Raw genomic sequence first — 22,185 nt, 5'->3', positions numbered from 1 at the left:
GAGGAGACTCTTGAGAGTCCCATGGACTGCAAGAAGATCAAACCTATCCATTCTGAAGGAAATCAGCCCTGAGTGCTCACTGGAAGGAAAGATCGTGAAGCTGAGGCTCCAATACTTTGGCCACCTCATGAGAAGAGAAGACTCCCTGGAAAAGACCCTGATGTTGGGGGGAAAGGAGAAGGGGATGACAGAGGACGAGATGGTTGGACAGTGTTCTCGAAGCTACCAACATGAATCTGACCAAACTGCGGGAGGCAGTGGAAGAGGAGTGTGTGGTGTGCTCTGGTCCATGGGGTCACAAAGAGTTGGACACGACTAAACGGCTAAACAACAACAACAAAATTCATCACTTGCTGGGGGTGACTTTCAACTTGGACGTATCAGTGGGACTTGAGTTTATAATGATTGGACTGTGCCTATTATTATTCATAAGCAAAGTGGCTTTGGCAGGGAAACACACTTAGCTGCTCCTGCATACATAGGTGTTGTTCGAAAGATGAGTTCTTGTGTCAATTCTAGGTGGGCACCATAGTTTTCCTGCCAGCTTCTCCTTCACTCAACAGAGATCACAAGCTCGTTTTCAACTCCCCTAGCACCCTTCAGACATTTCCCTTCAGACCAGAGCTCCCATCAGCCAAACCAGCCGGGAGGATTGCTGGGGCTGATGAGACTTGTAGCCCAAAACATCTGGAAAGCACCAGGTTGGGGAAGTGATTCATGAGTTGGACACAACAGGAATATTGAATTTTGACCAAATGTATTTGACTTTTAGGTTTTCAACAATGGTTCACAGTTTAACATGATTACAAGATATCAAAAGATAATCTCTAAACAATAAGCAACTAGGAAGAAAAGTAAATGCATCAAAAAAAAATGAAATAACTCCACTGGTCATGGCTAACACTAATGCAAATGAAATGTGTAGAAATCATGGTTTATAGACAGTGGATTAGTTGGGCTAGTTTTTGGGAATCCTTGGGTATTCCCATTGGCAGGGGAACCCACAATTTTCTGAGTTCTCATTTGTAATAGACACATATATGATGTACTCAGTGGAAGGGCAATACCTGTGGCCATTATCTGTGACCTCTGTACATGCTCAGTTCTCACTGGGCCATTTTTGTTTTGCTCCATTAGGTATGCTATTTTTTGTTTTGTTTTCAAAGTATTCACTGACATCGGAAGCAGCACTCCTGTGTGCCTTTGTACTTCTGCCAAACCTGGGGCTTAGCGTAACAATGCTGATCTCTTCATCTTGTTTCTTAGTGACCCTGTTTTGGCTACAATGCTGTCAACATTCACCAGCAGGTTACATTACTAGAGGGAGTAATTCCAGTACCTAGGAAAAGTTATTTTGAAACCAAGTTTTAAAAAATCAGTTACTTTCTAATCCTCAGGTAAAAAGGCTGATTTTGATCATTTGTTGCATATTCTAACTGTGTAAATTGTAACCCAATAAGGTAACATAAGGCATCATGCAAATGCCTTGAAAATATACAGTGGTACCTCTACTTACGAATAACTCTACTTACGAATGTTTCTACTTACGAATGGAGCTCTGTCCGCCATCTTGGATGCGGTTTAGATAGGATTTTTTCTACTTACGAATTTTTAGATAGGGTTGCTTCTACTTACAAATTTTTTCTCCCAATGCATTCCTATGGGATTCGACTTACAAATTTTTTCGACTTACAAATGTGTGTTCGGAACGCATTAAATTCGTAAGTAGAGGTACCACTGTATACAATATATTTTACACTTTATGGACCTTTTGTGCATACCATTTGCAGTAGTTCCTTGGCTGTCTATTGTCTCTACAGGCTTGGTATCTTATCTTGCCATCAGTTTGAAAACCCAGAATATTCAGCTGGTCAGCCGTAAGGGGTAAATGATTTTGAATCAGATGCTTCTTAGCTCCTGTTGGTTTTTACTACAACATTACCGTTGTAGGGCTGTGACACAGAAGCATCAGCTTTGCATAATTTTTAACAAACGAGGAACACACACACAAAGATGGGACTAGGTTCTTATGTTGTACAACAGAATGTGTGCGTACCTAATCAGGCATCAAAGTATTGCTGTTCAGTGGCCAAAAATACTGAATTGCAATGATGTGATTATGCTTGGCACATGAAAACCAGAACTGGGACAGTAGTATGCCAACTTATGCTGAAGGGCAGGCTTTTCGTTTGCAAGTTCCTCTCTTTATAAAGGTCAGTGGATTGCCTTTCAGTTGCACATTGTGGTTAAGTAGTTGTTGGTTTGTGGATGATTTTTGTTGCTGTTGTTGTTACTTTACACCCTCCCTTCTAACTTGATATGTAAAGGTTACTCCATGGTAAACCTTCACAGGTGCCGTTCTCATTATACAAATACTCTAAAACTTAAGAAATCCCTCTACAGGAAGGAACAATGGGAGGCACTTGACAAAGCGATTAAATTGCGGGACGGCAAAAAATTCTGGGAAATAATTGCTCAGGGAGTTTCACCCAAAGGGAAAATTGTAACCAACAGTATCTCATCTAACTTATGGTACCAACATTTTCCCCAGCTCTATACAGCTCCATACAGTGTTAAGCCGAGTCAGTTTCCTCCTCTTAAAACCGATCTGTTAATGGACTGGGATCCTGTTACCGAATTAGAATGTTTACAGCTAATTAAAACACTCAAGAATGGTAAGGCTCCCGGTGAGGATATGATTCCTCCGGAGGTGTTTAAACTAAATGCCCAGTGGTGGGCCGCTATTTTGGCCCAACTTTTTACTGTAATAAATAATACATGCAGAATCCCGGCAAACTGGAAACTGAGTCTGGTAGCCCCCATCTATAAGAAGGGAGACACCCAAGATCCGTCAAACTATCGCCCCATAAGTCTCCTGGACATCGTGTACAAACTTTATACTCGCTACCTGCTAAACAAATTGGTTGACTGGGCTGACCACACTAACTTGTTTAATCCGGAACAGGCAGGGTTTAGAAAGGGCCACAGCACAACAGGTCATTGTATGGTACTACAGACAATGATAGATAAGTATACAAAGGTACATAAGAGCAAGCTTTTCGTGGCTTTTGTAGATCTTACATCTGCCTTTGATTCAATCTGTAGGGACAAACTATGGCAAAAACTATATGAAACTGACATTGATAGACGACTTCTCAAAATACTTAGAGAGTTACATACAGATACCACAGTCAAAATCAGAACCGGGATGTCAGGCAACTATACTGACCCACTGCCACTGGGGAAAGGGGTTAAACAGGGTTGTTTGTTAGCACCGTTCCTGTTTAATTTTTATATAAATGACATTGTTCAACATATGGCGAAGTACAAGTCATCAGCTCCTGCCCTGGAAGGCAAACACCTGAATATATTGCTATATGCTGACGACATGGCTGTCATGGCACTTACTCGAAGGGGCCTACACAGCATGCTGGAGGGGCTCGCAGCTTATTGTTCCCAAAACTCTCTAAAGATAAATTATGACAAAACAAAAATTGTGGTGTTTACTAGAGCTCACCACACATTTAGATGGTCTTTAGATGAACACATAATTGAACAGTGTCCTTTTTTAAAATATCTCGGTATTACTTTCCAAGCTACATCTAGCTGGCGTGCCCATGTCAAGGCTGTAACCCTTCTAACACGTAGGACAATTGGTGCTTTGCTCAGCTTCTTTTATACGAGGGGAGGGCAACTGGTGTTCCCGGCACTAAAAGCTTTTGTTGGAAAAGTGATTCCCCAGATGCTATATGAGGTAGAACTCTGGGGATGGAATCAGAAGCTGCTAGAACGGCTTGAAATCTTCCAAAAAATTTATCTCAGAAGAATTCTAGGCCTCCCTCAGAGTACTCCGGCAGCTTTCCTAAGAGTGGAAGTAGGATTACCTTCTGTGTCTGCCAGGGCCCACTTAAGATTTCTGCGTTTTTTCACCAACCTCGCAGATGCCTCGAACACCTTATTGGCTAAACAAGCCTTTGTATCTTTACAACATAATACTACTTGGCATCAAAACCTATTAGATATTCTATCCAGATACAATCTACCTGAGTTTAATACTCTCAAACTGTGGAGCCCTGATAAAGTTCGGGAATGGATTTTTGAAAAAGACGCCTTTTTGGACACCACGAAGATAAAAAATTCTGGGTTTTCCTACTGGTTTCCCCGAATAAAAGCAGTCAAAATCTGTGCCAACTACTTGGTGGAGATCACTGATCCCACCCTTCGGAGAGCTTTTACTATGGCGCGGTTTCAAACATTGCCAACTGCATATCTGACCGGTAGATTCACAAAAACCCCGGTAGAACATCGCTTATGCCCTTGCCTTATGAAAATTAAAGAGGATCTTATACATTACCTCCTCTATTGCCCCATTTACTCGGGCTTTAGAGACGCAATGCTGCAAATTATACCCAACTCTATAATCAATCCTGAAGATAGAGTAAAATTTTTGTTAGTTGATGCAAACCCACGTATTACCCATGTGGTAGCGGTTTTTGTGATGAAGGCCATGAAAGCCAGGGAAAGATTTATGGATGACAATGTAAAGACCCCTTCATCATCTGTTTAACTTGTTGCTTGTTTTCCTTCTCTTCCTGTTTTGTGGGATGAAGGTTTTGTTGGGATAGTATGCAATGAATTTTAATATTTTTAATTATTTTTCTTAATTATTTAATATTTTTAATTATTGTTGTGTTGATATTTGTGTAAAGGCATGGTCCTCACAATAAACGGATTTGTTGTTGTTGATATGTAAAGGATTAGACCAGTTACGTGTGTCGGATGCTATAGTTTGTGGCATTTATACATGCCACCTATTTATTCAGGTTCTTATTCAGAAACATTAGCAAAATTAGCAAAACATTAGCAAATTAAGAGGAAATCCCATCACCCAATACTGGCAGAAGTTCCAAATATATCGACAGTAAAAATCCAGAGGTTTGCTGACTTCAAGGGTAAAAGGGGAAAATCTGCACTTTTGACTTACACATTCAGTACCTGTTTGCAGAGCCAGATGCCGGTGACAAGCAACAGGGCTTAGCTTTTATCACTGTGCCCTGTTTGGGAACTCCCAGAGGCATCTGGCTGGCTATTAACGGAAAACCAGACTACATGGCCCCTCAATCTGATCCAAGAAGAGAATTATTGTGTTTTTAATATTGGTACCTTCAGTGGCTTCCACACCATAAGGTTTTATTTCCACAAGCCGTGACTAGATCCATTATTTGGGGGATTAGCCTGCAAACTATGTTCAATAGAAAGGAAATCCTAAATAAATCCTAGCATTATTTCAATGGGTTCTACGCTACATTAAGATACTGGTAATAGAGTTCCTTATCAGACATGCCATTAAAAAAAAAAGGTTAGTCCCCAACCTCTCACAATTCTCTGCTTTCCTTCTTTAAGTTACACATCCCTGAGATAATTAAAAGTGCTGTTTAATTCAAACCTTTCTGAATCCAAGAGTTAGCACATTGGCAGAAGCTTGTGATGCGCAATAGATGTTGAAGAATACAATAGTAGGCCATATTCAGCCGGAGCATCAGAAAAAAATAAATAGCTGTAGTGGGGGTGTAAATATAAACAAGAAAGATGTTCAAATGCCTGTGTGGTTAAGAAGACCATGATCTTTAGCAAAACTGTTCTGCAGTACTAGTTACAGGTAGGTAGCCGTGTTGGTCTGAGTCAAAGCAAAATAAAAAAATTCCTTCAGTAGCACCGTAAAGACCAACTAAGTTTTTATTTTGGTATGAGCTTTCGTGTGCATGCACACTTCATTGACGAAGTGTGCATGCACATGAAAGCTCCTACCAAAATAAAAACTTAGTTGGTCTTTAAGGTGCTACTGAAGGAATTTTTTTATTTGTTCTGCAGTACTTATGGTATCCAGCCAGGACACACTCATACCCAGTGCAGAAGCTATCATTCTGGTGATAGTATGCAAATCTCTGCAACTAATTCAAGGAGCAATCTGTGCACACTTAGTAGGATGCAAGCCCCACTGTATTCCGTGGAATGTCTTCCAGATAAACTTGCATAGGATTACCCCTGTTGGTAACTAAAAATTATTTAACTACAGTTGCTATGTTTTAAATCAGGCATCCCCAAACTGCGGCCCTCCGGATGTTTTGGCCTACAACTCCCATGTTCCCTAACTAACGGGACCAGTGGTCAGGGAAGATGGGAATTATACTCCAAAACATCTGGAGGGCCGAAGTTTGGGGATGCCTGTTTTAAATTCTGGAAAGACTGGAGAAGCAGCAACATGGGCTATCCCTGTTCTCTCATTCCTGCAAGAGTTGAAGACCCTCTCTAGTTCAGTGACAGCTTCCCATGGTCGATAGCAACTGACAGAGCAATCCTATACAGTACTTGCATCATATGGAGGCTGGAAACAGAGTTGCCACTGTTCCAGTGAAACGTCTGCATATCCAGGTTACAGGTAGGTAGCCGTGTTGGTCTGGGTCGAAGTAAAATAAAAAAATTCCTTCAGTAGCACCTTAAAGACCAACTAAGTTTTTATTTTGGTATGAGCTTTCGTGTGCATGCACACTTCTTCAGATACAGTGAAATGGGAGTTTCCAGGCACTTATGTAGAGAAGGGGTGGGGAGGGGTGGGGATGGGGAGGGGGGATCACTCAGAAGGGTGGTGGAAATGGGTGATTGACTGACTGATAGCTGTTGATGACCGGAAACGACTGCAAATGGTTTTGCATGAAAAAGCAAGGGTTGAGATGGCTGAAGATCGCTTATCATGTATAATGAGATAAGAATCCGATATCTCTGTTCAAACCAGGTCCCTCCATGGTTTTGAGCTTGGTGATAAGTTGTAATTCAGCAACTTCTCTTTCCAGTCTATTTCTGAAATTCTTTTGTAGTAAGACAGCTACTTTGAGATCTTGTATAGAATGTCCTGGGAGATTGAAGTGTTCTCCTACTGGTTTTTCTGTCTTCTGGTTCCTGATGTCAGATTTATGTCCATTTATCCTTTGGCGTAGGGTTTGGCCTGTTTGTCCAATATAGAGAGCTGAAGGACACTGTTGGGATTTGATGGCATACACAATGTTAGAGGATGAGCAATTAAATAGTCCTGAGATGGTATGTTGGATGTTGTTGGGGCCAGTAATGGTGTTGTCTGGGTGTATGTGGCAGCAAAGTTGGCATCTGGGTTTATTGCAGGCTCTGGTACCAGTGTCCATGTTAAGTCTGGTGGTTGTATTATTGTGGGTGAGGAGTTGTTTAAGATTGGGTGGCTGTCTGTAGGCAATGAAAGGTCTTCTTCCCAGAGCTTGAGAAAGGGAGCTGTCATTGTCCAGGAGAGGCTGTAGATCTCTGATGATGCGTTGTACTGTTTTAACTTGGGAGCTGTATGTGATGACTAGTGGTGTTCTGTTATTTTCTTTTTTGGGTCTGTCTTGCAGCAGGTTCTCTCTAGGTATCTGTCTGGCTCTGTTGATCTGTTGTTTAACTTCATCAGGTGGATATTTTAGTTCTAAAAAGGTTTGCTGTAGATCTCTTAGGTGAGATTCTCTGTCTGTAGAGTTGGAACAGATGCGGTTGTAACGTAAGGCCTGGCTGTATACGATGGATTGTTTGGTATGTTTGGGATGGTAGCTAGAAGCATGTAGATATGTTTGTCGGTCAGTTGGTTTTCTGTATAAGGTGGTGTCTATATGTCCATCCTGTATTTTTATAGTAGTGTCCAAAAAATGTATTTCTTGCATAGATTGGTTCATCCCTACAATGATGAACCAATCAACAGCTATCAGTTCCGGTCATCAACAGCTATCAGTCAGTCAATCACCCATTTCCACCACCCTTCTGAGTGATCCCCCCTCCCCATCCCCACCCCTCCCCACCCCTTCTCTACATAAGTGCCTGGAAACTCCCATTTCACTGTATCTGAAGAAGTGTGCATGCACACGAAAGCTCATACCAAAATAAAAACTTAGTCTGCATATCCAATAAGTGCTCAGCCCAAGAAGGGAAAGGGGAGCAACACAAGTGTACAAAATACCAAAAGTGTGTAAAAATTACAGATGCACTCCCTGTTGTCTGTGGAGAAAACCAGCATAGCCCACCAACCAGGGATTGTACCAGCAGCAGTGTCCCATGTGCTGCCTTGCATAGAGCCAATGAACAACAACACAAACACACACCTCATTGCCAGCACATACCCCTGCAAGACGACGTCACAGTGCCCACCCATCAGCTCAGATGAAGGGCAGTATAGAAATTTAATAAACAATAATGGTGATGATGATTGTGAATTCATCTCATAATGTAGTTTTTCAAGGCTTTGAAGGATGCAGTCCTGTACTCCCTTACTTAAGGGTACATCCCATGGACTTAACTTCTGAGTAAACATGCCTAGGGCCAAGGGCGTACCCACCACGGGGCAAGTTAGGGCAGCTGCCCTACTCTAGAAGCAGGGCTGGTGGGCAGAGGCGGAGCACAGCCCGGCGGAGCGCGAGCTCGCCATTCCCGCCGCGCTGCGCCGCACCCTCCCTCCAGCTCCCCGGCGCGCCCTCAGGCAAGGCCAAGCGCGGCGGGGAACCAGGGAGCGCGGCGCGGTGGGCGGGAACGCCGAACTCGCACTCCGCTGGGCTGGGCTCCGCCCATCAGCCCTGCTTCTAGGGAGGGACACAGCCCGGCGGAGCGCGAGTTTGCCGTTCCCGCCCGCCGCGCTGCGCCCTCCCTCCAGCTCCCCGTTGCGCCCTCTGGCAAGGCCAAGCGCGCCGGGGAACCAGAGAGCGCGGCGCGGCGGGCGGGAACGCTGAACTCGCGCTCCGCTGGGCTGGGCTCCGCCTCCGCCCACCAGCCCTGCTTCTAGGGAGGGGGACAGCCCGGCGGAGCGCGAGTTCGCCGTTCCCGCCCACTTCGTGGCCCCTCCCCTTCCGTGCCTTGGCCCCTCCCCTTGCCCCCCCTAGTTTTGATCCTGGGTACGCCCATGCCTAGGGCTGTAGGAGGAGGAGGAGTTTTGGATTTGATATCCCGCTTTATCACTACCAGAAGGAGTCTCAAAGCGGCTAACAATCTCCTTTTCCCCTCCTCCCCCACAACAAACGCTCTGTGAGGTGGGTGGGGCTGAGAGACTTCAGAGAAGTGTGACTAGCCCAAGGTCACCCAGCAGCTGCATGTGGAGGAGCGGAGACGCGAACCCGGTTCCCCAGATTACGAGTCTACCGCTCTTAACCACTACACCACACTGGCTCCCTGTACTGTTGTAGAGTTGTACAAATGACAGTGGAGTTTCATTCCAGGCATCTGGAGCATATAGCAGACCGAAAAGTTTGTAGAGTGCAGCTTTTCTCCTGTTATGACTCATTTCATAGCACATTGTTGGCACCAGCCAAACGATGAGCTGATAATAGCAGCTGCAACACCCCCTCTCAGAGCACTCCACATGCAGTCTACTTGTCTCCTGTTCCCACACCTTCCCTTGTTCCTCCTGTTGCACAGTCCTAGCTCCCACACCCCGCAAATATCCCCCATACTTCACCATGGGGAAAGCTTTTGGGTTTTTTAGCTGATCTCCACATTGGAGCCCTAATGTGTAAATTGCATGTAAGAATTTGCACAGGGGAAACGGTGCAATTCAGCAGCAGCAAATATACTGCCCCAAACTATTTCGCTAGTCTTTGCTCCTTTAAACACGGCAGTGTCCCTCTTTTCCATCTGAGCTAAATTATGAAGTGAAGTGATACCACACTGTCTCACTTAATCTCTTTAAATAAATATAACAGCTCCCCCCCCCCGCACAAACACACACGTACACTAACTTGCATCTTATTAACATTATTCAAATTAGATCTTTAGGCAAAATCGAAAGTCTAAACAGCAAGCCATCTGTCATTTTTTGACTGGGACTATTGCTTCCAAAACAACAAAATATTAAATGGGGGGAGGGGGGAATGGCATTATGGGGGGTCTGAGTTGTAGTGGTTTGTCTTCTATGGAAGTTATAGTGGAGGTTTCAAACCTGGCCTCTTTTTATTTTCCTTTGCTTCTTTCACTTGTTTGTTCTTCCTTTTTAACTTTTGAGCCACCTGCCGAAAGGGAGCAAGGCCGTTTCTTTCTTCTCAAACTGCTCACTTTAAATGTAGAGACAGATGTGAGGCTGATCTTTCCCCAGAGTAATGGAATCCACACTCAATCAAACCTGCCCCCAAATTCTGGACTTCACCTTCAGACCTAACCAACACTAGCTCTATGGTTCCACTCAATGAACCCATGCCAAGATCAGGCCCCAGAAAACATCAAACTTTTTTAAAAAAGGTATTTCAAGACCTGAATGGCATATGCATTTTTAATTATTTTTTTAAAAAAATATTTCAAGACCTGAGTGGCATATGCAAAAGGTCAGACAAAAGAACTTTTTCTCTTGTGGGCACCTGGGATACTGAGAAACTTTATCTCTCTCTTTTTTTCCCCCATTTAAAAAGATTCTATCCCTCACAATTGCTGGTGGCAATTAAGGCTCTGTACAGGGAAATAGCTTCAGTCTCTAGGATTCCAGGAGGGGCCCCCCAAAGTGTTCTTGTTCTGTGCCACTAGGGGTCCCCTACAACCCCAAGATTAAAAGAGGGATCAGGCTCAAACAAGTAAGCAAAGTCAACACCAAATCTCTGATTGCTTCATCGCTATACGTTGGAATGTTAAATTATGAAGCATATTAACAACCATATTGTTTGTTGGATTTCCAGGTCATTGACCTATACTGGGGAGTGGAACCAGAAGAATGGGACAGGCCAGAGTTGCAGAAAACTCGTATGAGGCTCCTAGAAGATTGCTTGAAAACATCTGCAGGTCCATGTTTTGTTGTGGGTATAAAAATAATGCTTTACCTAATTAACCTACAAGCCATAGTGTGGTTATAGATGCTTTCCTCAGGACATACCTTTAACAAACAACTTAATAGTTCATTTTATTTTTTCTGTACAACCTCACTCTGCAGCCACTTCCTTAGTATTTTATATATCAGCAACTATTCCACTATCCTCATGATGTTACTGACACCTCTGTGAAAATTAGTTACGTAAATTATGGTGCACAAGAGCTGACCTCAATCTTTGCTGCTTCATTGGAGGGAGTATATATTTTACGTAACACTTGCATACAGTGGTGCCTCGCTTAACGAATGCCCTGCTTAACGAAATTTTCGCTTAATGAAAGGTTTTTTTCTAGTGGAGGTTGCCTCGCTAGACGAATTCGTTTTACGAAAAATTTGTCTAGCGAATCGCGGTTTCCCATAGGAATGCATTGAAATTCAATTAATGCGTTCCTAGGGGCAAAAAAAAAAAATTTCAATGCATTCCTATGGGATTCACTAGACGAATTTTTCGTTATAAGAAAAGACCCGTGGAACGAATTAAATTCATCTAGCGAGGCACCACTGTATTTCTTTTTAGAGCAATTGTTTCAGGTTTTGGATGTTTTGAATGGGGGTAAAACAGGGGTAGCCAGTCCTACAGATCTTGGCTGGACTTCAGCTTCCATCAGCCCCAGCCAAGATAGCCAGTGTTGAGGAGTGATGGGAGTTGTAGTCTAGCAGCCTCTGGAAGGCACCACACCAGCCGCCACCACAATGAAACTATTGCGGTAACCCACAAACAGACGCAGCAGAATAGCAAATTTTCAGCAGCAGAAATCTATTCCTTGCAGTAACAAATTCGATACGTGGCTTTGCTGGCTGGGGCTGATGGTAGTTGGATTCCAACTGCCACGTGTTTCTCATCTCTGCTCTCGATGGGGTCTGTGATTGCCATTAGCTGTGTCTTCTTCTTCTCCACCAGCATTGCAATTGCATTGATGCCTGCTCTGAGCCCAGGAGCAAAACTCTTGGTAGAAGCATCACCTTTCTTTGCAGAGTTTTGCTCCACTTGAGCCAGAATCATATTCTCTTGCTTTGTCTCAGGCCTGTATTTGTGGGCCAGTTCCAGAAGCCGAGTAGCTTGTGGGAGCTATTTAACTGCCAGGGGCACCTACAGACTTTTGCAGAGGATGGCTCTCTGGTCAGACAGACCTAACAAGACCATTTCCCAAAGTGGGTCAGATCCCATCTGGGCTGGCTATCTTGCCTGATGCCAAAGATCTTGGGCCTTTTCTCAAAGAGAGTGTTGACAGCCCCCATGGTCTCCTGCTCCTTGACCACAGAAGGGGCTGGGGCCACCTTCTTTGCGGTGTGTTTTCTCCCTTTGGCAGCTTGACGAGGGAGGAAATCTGGCAGGTGAACATACTACAGGTCAACCTATTGGGAGTGTCAGGATTTAAGCAGGAGGTGTGAGAAAAGTCACCATAGGAATTGTGCTTGTGGAAGTGAATTTTTACCAGAAACACTGTATGTGTCAAGGAGATCAGGGGGAAGGGGATTGGGAAAATAGGTGCTTTGAGAAATGAGGCAAGGATAGAGAGAAAGAAATGAGCAGATAAGCAAAGAGAGCAGGAGAGAGAGAGAAGAGAAGAGAAGAGAAGAGAAGAGAAGAGAAGAGAAGAGAAGAGAAGAGAAGAGAGGCAGGCAAGAAGTTGGTGGGGGAGAGAGAGAAATATACAAATAAACAATAAATCAAAATGGATAAACTAATTATTCTTGTAATTGTCACCCATGGTTTGCTCACATGCATGTGATGCTGAAGAAATACAACCTGTGTCGTTAATAATGATTGTGCAACCCGTACAGCACATAGGCGACAATTATTTACACAATTAATATTCTTGTTCAAAAACAATTTTTCACCATTTATCAAGTTTGTGAGAATAAGACAACTACTTAGAAAGTGCCAAGAAATTGTTTCTATAACCACATGTAGGTATATAATTAGGAACCTTTGTATCAATTTTGTATTTAATTGTATTTAATTGAACATTTAGAAATGTATTATGATTATTCTAATGAGAGTTTGTTTGGATTATTATTAGTTAGCACTAATAGATACACTAATGGCTCAAGACTACTGAGGAAGCCCAAAAAACTGTGCTCAGGAGTGGGCTATCCGCCAACCCCAATAAATTGGCCCTGTCAGGGGCAAAATAGCAGCTCTTCAACTTTATGGATTGCTAGGACAAAATGGGGATAGAACGATGGCACCCTGTCTTCCATCTGCACTTCACAGCTACAGGGAACATCATTGACCTTACCTACCTTCTTCTTGAACTTACCGGTACTTAAAAAACAAGGGGGGAGGAATTGAATCGAGAATTTGTAAGAACTTAGTAAAATCTGACACTGCAAGTTCACTTTATTTTAGATAGCTTATAAGTTTTTGTGGCACTTTGTAAGTAGTTGTCTTATTCTCACAAACTTGATAAATGGTGGAAAATTGTTTTTGAACAAGAATATTAATTGTCACCTATGTGCTACACATGTGTGCAATAGCTGAAACATTTGCTGTTTCATATGCTGTAGGCCTGTGGCTTTTAGAGATATATGCTTTTAATATTAGAGAGACAAAGAATCATCTGCTTTTTGTGTGGGGTTCAAGAACCATCTTGCCTTTTTATTGTTTGAAGATGGCCATCAATAGGAGTATATTAAAACTGCCAAATACAGCATAGGCTTCTTAGCCAGTGAGTTATCTTAAACAAGACAACTTCACTCAGATTTTTGTGTGCCCATAAAGAGTTTCACCACAATTTCAGATCTGAAGGGGAAATGTAGAAATTGCCTTTGTCACTTGTTGGGGTTTTTTGTGTTATGCGGACTTTTAATTGCAGCTTTTAATTGCTGGTTAGTGCACATTGGTGACAAATATTCACACAGTTGTTCAAAAATAATTGTACACGATTTATCAAACTTGTTAGAAAGAGACATTGTTGAAACACAATGCATGCAGTTTCAGATCTGAAAACAAAGAACAAATCATCAATAAATCTCTTAAATAAAATGATATCATGTATGAATGGGTTTAAATATGAGAAAATATGTTTGTTTTCAAAATCAATCATATGGATATCGGCCACGGACAGGGTGAGAGCCATGCCCCTAGCCACGCCCTTAAATTGGACATAAACATCATTTTTGTACCGAAAAAAAATATTTTCAAGTATGATATCTAATAACTGGATCAGGAGATGGTATGGGGGATCTTGTTCCCTAGATTGGAGTAGTCCCTCTATGGTCCCTCTTACTTCTTCTAGGGGTATATTTGTATAAAGGGAACCAACATCCAAGGTTGCCAAAATGGCCCCCATTGGTACCGGAAATTGCTGGTTATGCTAATACATTCAAAGAAGTTGAGCTGTAGCTCATTTCTAACAATTTTCCAATCACAACTTAGAATTTTAATGCTCGGAGTGCAGAGATTAGCATAGCGCTGAATCGCAGTGGTTGTTAAAAGAACAATTCCATTCATAGATTATTCCATCTCAAGAAGTATTTGTAACAGGCTCAGTTTTGTGGAGATACTTTCATCTTTTTTCCTCGTTGGATCTGTTAATGGGCATCCTGGATTACAAGCAACAGATTCGTTTCATTTTTTAAAAAAAGTGGAGAAATTGGAGGAAGAATTGTAGTATGGGACACCGAATATAGCTTAATATAGCTTTGTGAGAGTTTTCTTTAAGGCTCTGTACCAAAGAATAGCAGTGAATAATAGGAAAGTAATAGAAGGTATTTCTCTATTCATGTTTGTTGTGTCTTCTCTATTCATAGCAGCAAATTCAGCAAAGCAATTGGGTGGTAGGGGGTGGATAGCAGCAACTTTCTTGCAGATATGTGTGCAACTAACCCAGAGATTCCCTGACCTCATGCCACCCCAATGAGTGCAACACCAATTCAGTGGAATGAATGTTTCATTCACAACACAATCAACAATCATGGGCTGTTTGTTTAGCTCACCTCCATCTTTGATATGTACAGTGGAACCTTGGTTTATGAACACCTCGGTTTATGAATTTTCGGTTTATGAACGCCGCAGACCCATCTGGAACGGATTAATTCATTTTCCATTACTTTCAATGGGAAAGTTTGCTTCAGTTTATGAACGCTTCAGTTTATGAACAGACTTCCGGAACCAATTACACCCATGCTTCAGTTTATGAACGCTTCAGTTTAAGTACTCTGCGGACCCGTCTGGAACGGATTAATCCACTTTCCATTACTTTCAATGGGAAAGTTTGCTTCAGTTTATGAACGCTTACTCCGCGGACCGTCTGGAACGGATTAATTCACTTTCCATTACTTTCAATGGGAAAGTTCACTTCAGTTTATGAACGCTTCAGTTTATGAACAGACCTCCGGAACCAATTGTGTTCATAAACCGAGGTACCACTGTATTGTGATTGGCATGGCTGATGGTTGGTTGTTGGATGCCCATACCATCTTCTGCAGTTAGGTGGCCACCTTGGAACTTTGGGCCGGGAACACCTGCGAGAAAATTGTGGTGCCGTTGCTGTTTGATCCATTTGCTTCTTTACCGCCTATAATTTTAACTTTGTTGGTAGGCATTTCTTTCCTCAACAAGGCTACCGTAAAGGTAAAGGACCCCTGACCGTTAGGTCCAGTCACAGACGACTCTAGGGTTGCGGCACTCATCTCACTTTACTGGCCAAGGAAGCCAGTGTACAGCTTCCAGGTCATATGGCCAGCATGACTAAGCCGCTTCTGGCAAACGGAAGCGCCGTTTACCTTCCCGCCAAAGCGATACCTATTTCTCTACTTGCACTTTGACGTGCTTTCGAACTGCTAGATTGGCAGGAGCTGGGACCGAGCAACGGGAGCTCACCCCGTCGCGGGGATTCAAACCGCCGACCTTCTGATCGGCAAGCCCTAGGCTCTGTGGTTAAGGCCCAAAGGCTACTGTAGCTCTGCTCAAATGGAGTAGTTGTTTCCTACAAGCTTTTGGTCACACTGCTATTGAGAGGCCAATCTCTATGAGCCAGCTTTTGTACAGCAGCACGTGCTCTTCCAGCATTGCAATTTCAGTTTGTGCAGAAGTCATCTCCCACACAGAGACACCAGTGTATCACAAGGACACACTGATGCTTCCATTCTTCCTTGTAGCAGAAAGGTCGATGCCTAGCAATCCCTCACTTTGATCAAATGTCATTTCAAAAGATGAAGGCAATATCATTTTTTTTCAGGACACAGGTGCCTGAATTTTCAGAGAAACAAAACATGATTAAACAGAGAAACACTGAGCACTATTTTCTCATCTTTTGGTCTGACAGCCAAAATAAAAGGGAACTGAACTGAGAGCTGTTGATCCTTCAACCCCTCGATTGCCAGGGTTGCTTGTGCTGGTTTGGGCAGGAGGCAGAGTCAGTGCAGCTGTTTACCGAATCATGTCCATTGTTTGTTCCAGACTGTGACAAAGCAGAAATATACACTGGTGTGTTTTGTCGTTTAGGGAGGGGAAGGGAATTGAAAAAAATAAAAGTTAAAAATTGAATTTCTGTAAAATCATTACTGCTATTTATAAACTGCTAAATGTTGCTCTGAATGCTAAAAAAATGAAAATGAAAATAAATCCCTGGTAGCTGGTTGCAGTGGAACAGACAAACAAAAGAAATAGAAAGGGGAAGAGTGGGGAATCTGCATAGTGTTCTCAACAGAGTCTAGATACATGTAAAATTTGGTCACTGTGCGTAATGTTCTCCAAATTCAGTTTGTTAAAATCCAAAACTTCTTTCCACCTCCTCCTCCTCCTCCTCCTCCTCCTCCTCCTCCCCCAATCTTTGGCAGTATTTGAAAAATCTGCTTTTGCTACAAGTGGTTTCAAAGTAGCTAAGAAAATACATTTTATTTCCTCAAGTTTTTCAATGGCTAGAGAATGTACTTTTCTTTTTAACATGTTGATTCTATTTGTTATTTGCATATTCCATCCTGTTTTTGTACACCACTCTGGAAGCTGCACTTAAGGGTGGCATATAAAGCTTATCTTAAAGGTAAAGGTAAAGGGACCCCTCACCATTAGGTCCAGTCGTGACCGACTCTGGGGTTGCGGTGCTCATCTCGCATTATTGGCCGAGGGAGCCGGCGTACAGCTTCCGGGTCATGTGGCCAGCATGACTAAGCCGCTTCTGGTGAACCAGAGCAGTGCACGGAAACGCCGTTTACCTTCCCGCAGGAGCGGTACCTATTTATCTACTTGCACTTGACGTGCTTTCGAACTGCTAGGTGGGCAGGAGCTGAGACAGAGCAACGGGAGCTCACCCCGTCACAGGGATTCAAACCGCCTACCTGATCAGCAAGTGGTTTAACCCACAGCACCACCCGCGTCCCACTAAAGCTTATCTTATAAACCTTAAAACTACTTCAGTGGTTCAGTGGGAACATTTTTACATAATCTTTACGTTTTTAAAATTAGTGTGGTAGTGGATAGAATGTTCAATCCTTACTCTACCATGAAACTTAGTAGTTGAAGTCGGGCTGGTTATGTTCTCTCACAACAACCCACTTCATAAGGGTTGGTGGTGTTGGTATAACAGCTTTTAGACATTCCTGCTGTCTTTGAATATGATTTTTTTAATTTCTAAAAATCAACTAGTTCTAACAGAATGCCATCTAGTGGCTCAATATGATATGCTGAAAAAAAATTAAATTTGTTTAAGGGCCAATCTGCTCATTATGTTAAATACTGGAAATGTATACTCGATTCTGACCAGACTAAGCCTCCTGATGTATATTTTGCTCTATACATTTCCAGAGTTAACGCTAAATATGTTACTTCTGGTAAATGAGCCACCATAGCTACTAGAGGGCCACAAAAATTTGTGTCCCAGGCTCTTTAGACTCTACCTATGTACTATCTGAAACCAGAGGGTTGCCAGATTTGAAATATATTGGCATTATTTTCAGGCCTGCTATTCTTACCACTCAATCCTGCATGTTTACGCAGAAGTAAGTGCCACTGACTTGGTGGCAGTTACTCAATAGCAAGAAATTCTACATTGGATTGTTTCCATTATTTGTATAAATTATTTTTCCGTGAGTGAGATTTGAACCTTATTCTGCTCTGGTTTCACTTTGCTGTCAGGAACATTTATGGCGGGTTTTATTTTGAGAGCTATGTTGTTTGCCGTCCCCCTTTCCCCTTTGATTACTCTCATTAATAATCAACTGTACAGTACAGGAATCAAGTCAAGAGGGGCTACTATTATCTGCGTATAAATCGGGAAGATAATCTACCTCAAAGTCTGTAGAGTGTGTGTGGTGCTTTTCATCAACATCATGACTCACCCAGGATATTAAAGCACCTCAGGATGAAAAGCCTTCTTAGGGCTCATCCAGATTACCTATTTATTAAGCATTTCTTCTGAATTATTTGTGGGGAGGTTACATTGCAACGAGCATTCATCCTGATTTACTTGTGGAGTATCTATGTCCCTGTCACTTTCCTAACCACCAAAAGTCAATTACTATTTTTTTAAAAGTGGATTTGTTGTTCTGCAGCAACAGAGCACCTTAATCCATTTCAATTCACAAATTTCATGGTTTTACCCTTGAATCCCTTCCCCAAAATACTGACAATCTGGAAGCACCTTCAGATTCCACCCGTATTATCATTTCAAGCTCCCCAGTAATTAAGCTTTAATTGCATTGAACAATGGTCCTCAGTTTAAAATCTTAGCACTTTAAATTATTTCAGTTTGACTTTCCCAGAAGACAAAGAGGCACTTTTCAGAAATCCTTGGGAATTCAACTTTTCTGTATTCACTGTGTTGTTTAATAGTGCCTTTTAAAATGTAAGCAGGTAGGTAAGTAGATTTAGTAGTTATTAGCTTTGGCTGTTTAAGTCAGAAGTACCTGTTTCCCATTACTTGCCATTTTCCTAACTAACCAAAAGTCTGTGATTTTAAGCGGCAGGCAGAAATTCAAATGGCACCAGGATGCAGGGGTAGATAAAAAAATACAGTGGCCTAGTTTAAAGAAAGCTATGGGGTTTATGTGAACAAGCAATGTGCTAATGCAGGGTGCTTAAAAGTTCCCACAGCACTCACTTCCACAACCAGAGGCTGGCTTCCATGTCATTTGAACTCAGGCACATGGCTTGCTTCCTCCAAACATAGCACAAGTGGTAAGCAAGGTTTGTTCTTAGCTTACCACCTGTGGTTTGGGGAAAACAAAGCATGATCCCATGTTTGGACAGCATGACAGTCATCCTCTAGCTTCTGGTTACAGGTAGGTAGCCGTGTTGGTCTGGGTCGAAGTAAAATAAAAAAATTCCTTCAGTAGCACCTTAAAGACCAACTAAGTTTTTATTTTGGTATGAGCTTTCGTGTGCATGCACACGAAAAGCTCATACCAAAATAAAAACTTAGTTGGTCTTTAAGGTGCTACTGAAGGAATTTTTTTATTTTATCCTCTAGCTTGTTTCATCTGTGACGTAGCAGAACTAGAGGAGGAGGACTGTGGGAGCTTTAGAGAAATGTGGGAACTTCGTCACACAGCTTGTTTGTATTAAACCCTGGTTTGTTTTAAATTATGATCTAGTGTGATGTGACCTAGTATTGAAGGTGCTCGTGAGAATCACCAGTTACCTACCTTCGTTATGTAGAAAAATTATCTTGTAAAGCTTCCCTTCTTGGTCTTTTCTTACCCCACACAACCTGTCCAATTGCTATTTACAACAGTTGCTATTTACAAGACTGCATTAAACGATAGCAACAATGTGTTATTAAATTTTATTGATACATCTTTACTGCAGGGAGGGAGGAGGACCAACAACCAAGGAGAAGCAAAGAAGCAGCACACTCATGTTGAGCCATGGTTTGTTCATACTGAGCCATGGTTTGGCTTAGCGTAATGTGCAAACCAGGCCTGTATCTGTCAGTTTGCATAAACACGATGCAGAGTTCCCCAAAAATAGACCAGAGGCAATTGTACTTCATCCAGCAGAGCTTTACTTGTTACTGAAGGCAAATGAGCATAATGGTCACAAATCCAATACATTCAGGATTGGCACAATCCATAAAAATCCAGTTTGCAGCACTTACAATGAAACTTACAATACTTATAATAAGACTAAACCTTAACACTATGGCATACAGAACAGAACACCACAACAGAAGCAGTGGGCAACAGTATCATCATAGCAAGCAAGGCGTGCACAAACTAGATAACTCAGACATCACTTAATATGTCTTTGACGTTGTTACTGAACTTTACTTTGGCTTGCACATACACAGGGCCTTTTGGGAGAAAAATATGGAAGCATCCGAATACCAGGAGAAGTGGAAGCATCTGAATTTGAAATGATTCTGGATGCTGCTATCGAGGCAAAGTTGGAAACAAAGGTTTTGGAAGAGTGGTATTGCAGAGATGAAAACTCAGTGCCACCGATGTATTACCTCAAACCAAAATCTGAAATGCCGAAGAGCAATCCCAACATGGTAAATCACCTTCATGAAATGTATAGGTTTACATTTGTTTCATAGTCATTGGATGTCATAGCTGACTGTACGGTAGTTAACAATTTACCACAATTATGGAGATTACTTCTGCTTCACTTCTTCCCTGGCATGAGCAGGAGGAACAAACCACATGGCTTAGCAGGGCCGTCCCTAGGCCCGGGCTGGGTGGCGCAAGGCGCCAGGGCGCCTGGCCATCAGGGGCGCAGAAGGGGCGCAGAACGCTGGTGTCTGCCTCCGCGCACCTCTGCTGTTGAGCGGCTTCAGGCAGCTCTCCGGAGGCACACGGAGAGCACGAGCCTGTGGCCACCTCTGCCACGCCTCTGTCTCAGCTGTTGAGCGGCTTCAGGCTGCTCTCCAGAGGCGCACAGGGAGCGCTGGCCTGGGGCCGCCTGAACAGCTTAGAGGCGCAGCGCAGCGGCCCCAGGCTCACGCTCCCCATGCGCCTCCAGAGCTTCGCATGGGGAGTGGGAGCCTGGGGCTGCCTCCTCTGCGCCTCTCAGCTCCCCGCGCGCCCCTCCTGCCCGCCTCACTCACGGGGGCACCAGAGGGATCTTGGCACCAGGGCGCCAGATATGGTTAAGACGGACCTGTGGCTTAGTATTGCCTCCAAACCGGGGGTCATGATTTATTTTGCTCCAAACAAATCACAATGTGTAAAGCAAGGATTGGGCTATGACTTAGCAATCATAGTGGTTTTTTTTTTCATAGAATCATAGAATTGTGGAGTTGGAAGGGACCAGGAGGTTTACCGTGTTATGTGAACTCTGCAATTCTCTCCCAAGAATCTGTTGAAATTGTTGGACTGCAAGGAAGCTAGAGGTCTCTAACAGAACTTGCAGCATCCTACAGTTCTCAGGATTCCGTTGGGAAAGTCATGTCAGTTAAATTGGTAAACTTACTGTGTAGATACATGCTTCCACAGACATCTCAAAGGCCCTTCTGTTAACATGATCTAGCTTCTATTACTGTTACATCTCCATCTTATTCCTCCATCTGTTTCTGCATCAGTTCACTGGCCAGGAGCTGTGAGTGCAGTTCAAGAGCCCAAGTCAGACCACCCTTGAATAAAAAGTTCAAACACTGCACTGGTTTGAAGCTATAGGGAGACATTCATATCTAGCGGCTGTTGAGCAAAATAAATTGTTGATTGCAATCCAGTTCTCAGCTGGCAAGAGTCCATAGCACACACTGAAACATGCACACCATCCCGGTTGGCATTCTTCCTGGCACTCAGCAGAACAGCCAATGTTTCATGAGAATGAATTATCCTCTTATTCAGCTACAGAGTCAAGGTACGTTTGTAAAGCAGAACGGGATCCCCCCCCAAGTTGTCCACAGCTCCTAGTAGAGTTGAAATCTGTAAACCAATAAGTTCGAAGGGCGATAACACTGTGCCAAACTAAATCCCCTTGAACTTCAAAATGATTTCAAACTTGTTCAGTTGTTAGACAAACACAAAAGCAGCTTTCATTTGTATTTTTTTCATTTTATGCATGAATGACTGTATTGAAACTAGAGTTACCTGGTTAAGTTTGATTAATACGGAGGTGTCAGGCTTTTGAGCTGCTCAGCGGTGCCAGGTATAGGGGATGGAGGGGGCTTCAGCTCCCCCAATATTGTGGGGCAGAGGGCAGCAGCACCCCAATATTTAGGGGGTCGCAGCCCACCACATGCTCCAGCCCCCGCCCAGCAGCTCAGGAGCCAGGTGGCAGCTGGGACAAACAAGCACAGAGGTCACCCTCTGCCATGATCATCTGGGCAGCATCACACCCCCTCACTGTGGGGGGCATGTTGGCGCGCCTGGAGCTGCTACAGGAGATTTAAGGCCTGAAACAG

General features: G+C 43.1%; 1 protein-coding gene across 1 annotated transcript in view; it reads left to right on the top strand.

Annotated features, from left to right (window-relative positions):
* NWD2 (NACHT and WD repeat domain containing 2) overlaps positions 1–22,185 on the top strand; it is a 66,931-nt gene that overhangs the window by 29,215 nt on the left and 15,531 nt on the right. The window contains exons 3-4 of the mRNA XM_035113495.2: positions 10,704–10,820; positions 20,125–20,328. Coding sequence (XP_034969386.2) covers positions 10,704–10,820; positions 20,125–20,328 — 321 coding nt within the window. The remainder of the gene's footprint in view (positions 1–10,703; positions 10,821–20,124; positions 20,329–22,185) is intronic.

This window comes from Zootoca vivipara, chromosome 9 (genome assembly GCF_963506605.1).
Source record: "Zootoca vivipara chromosome 9, rZooViv1.1, whole genome shotgun sequence".
In the NCBI taxonomy this organism is placed as follows: Eukaryota; Metazoa; Chordata; class Lepidosauria; order Squamata; family Lacertidae; genus Zootoca; species Zootoca vivipara.
This window is presented reverse-complemented; position numbering and strand designations above follow the sequence as displayed.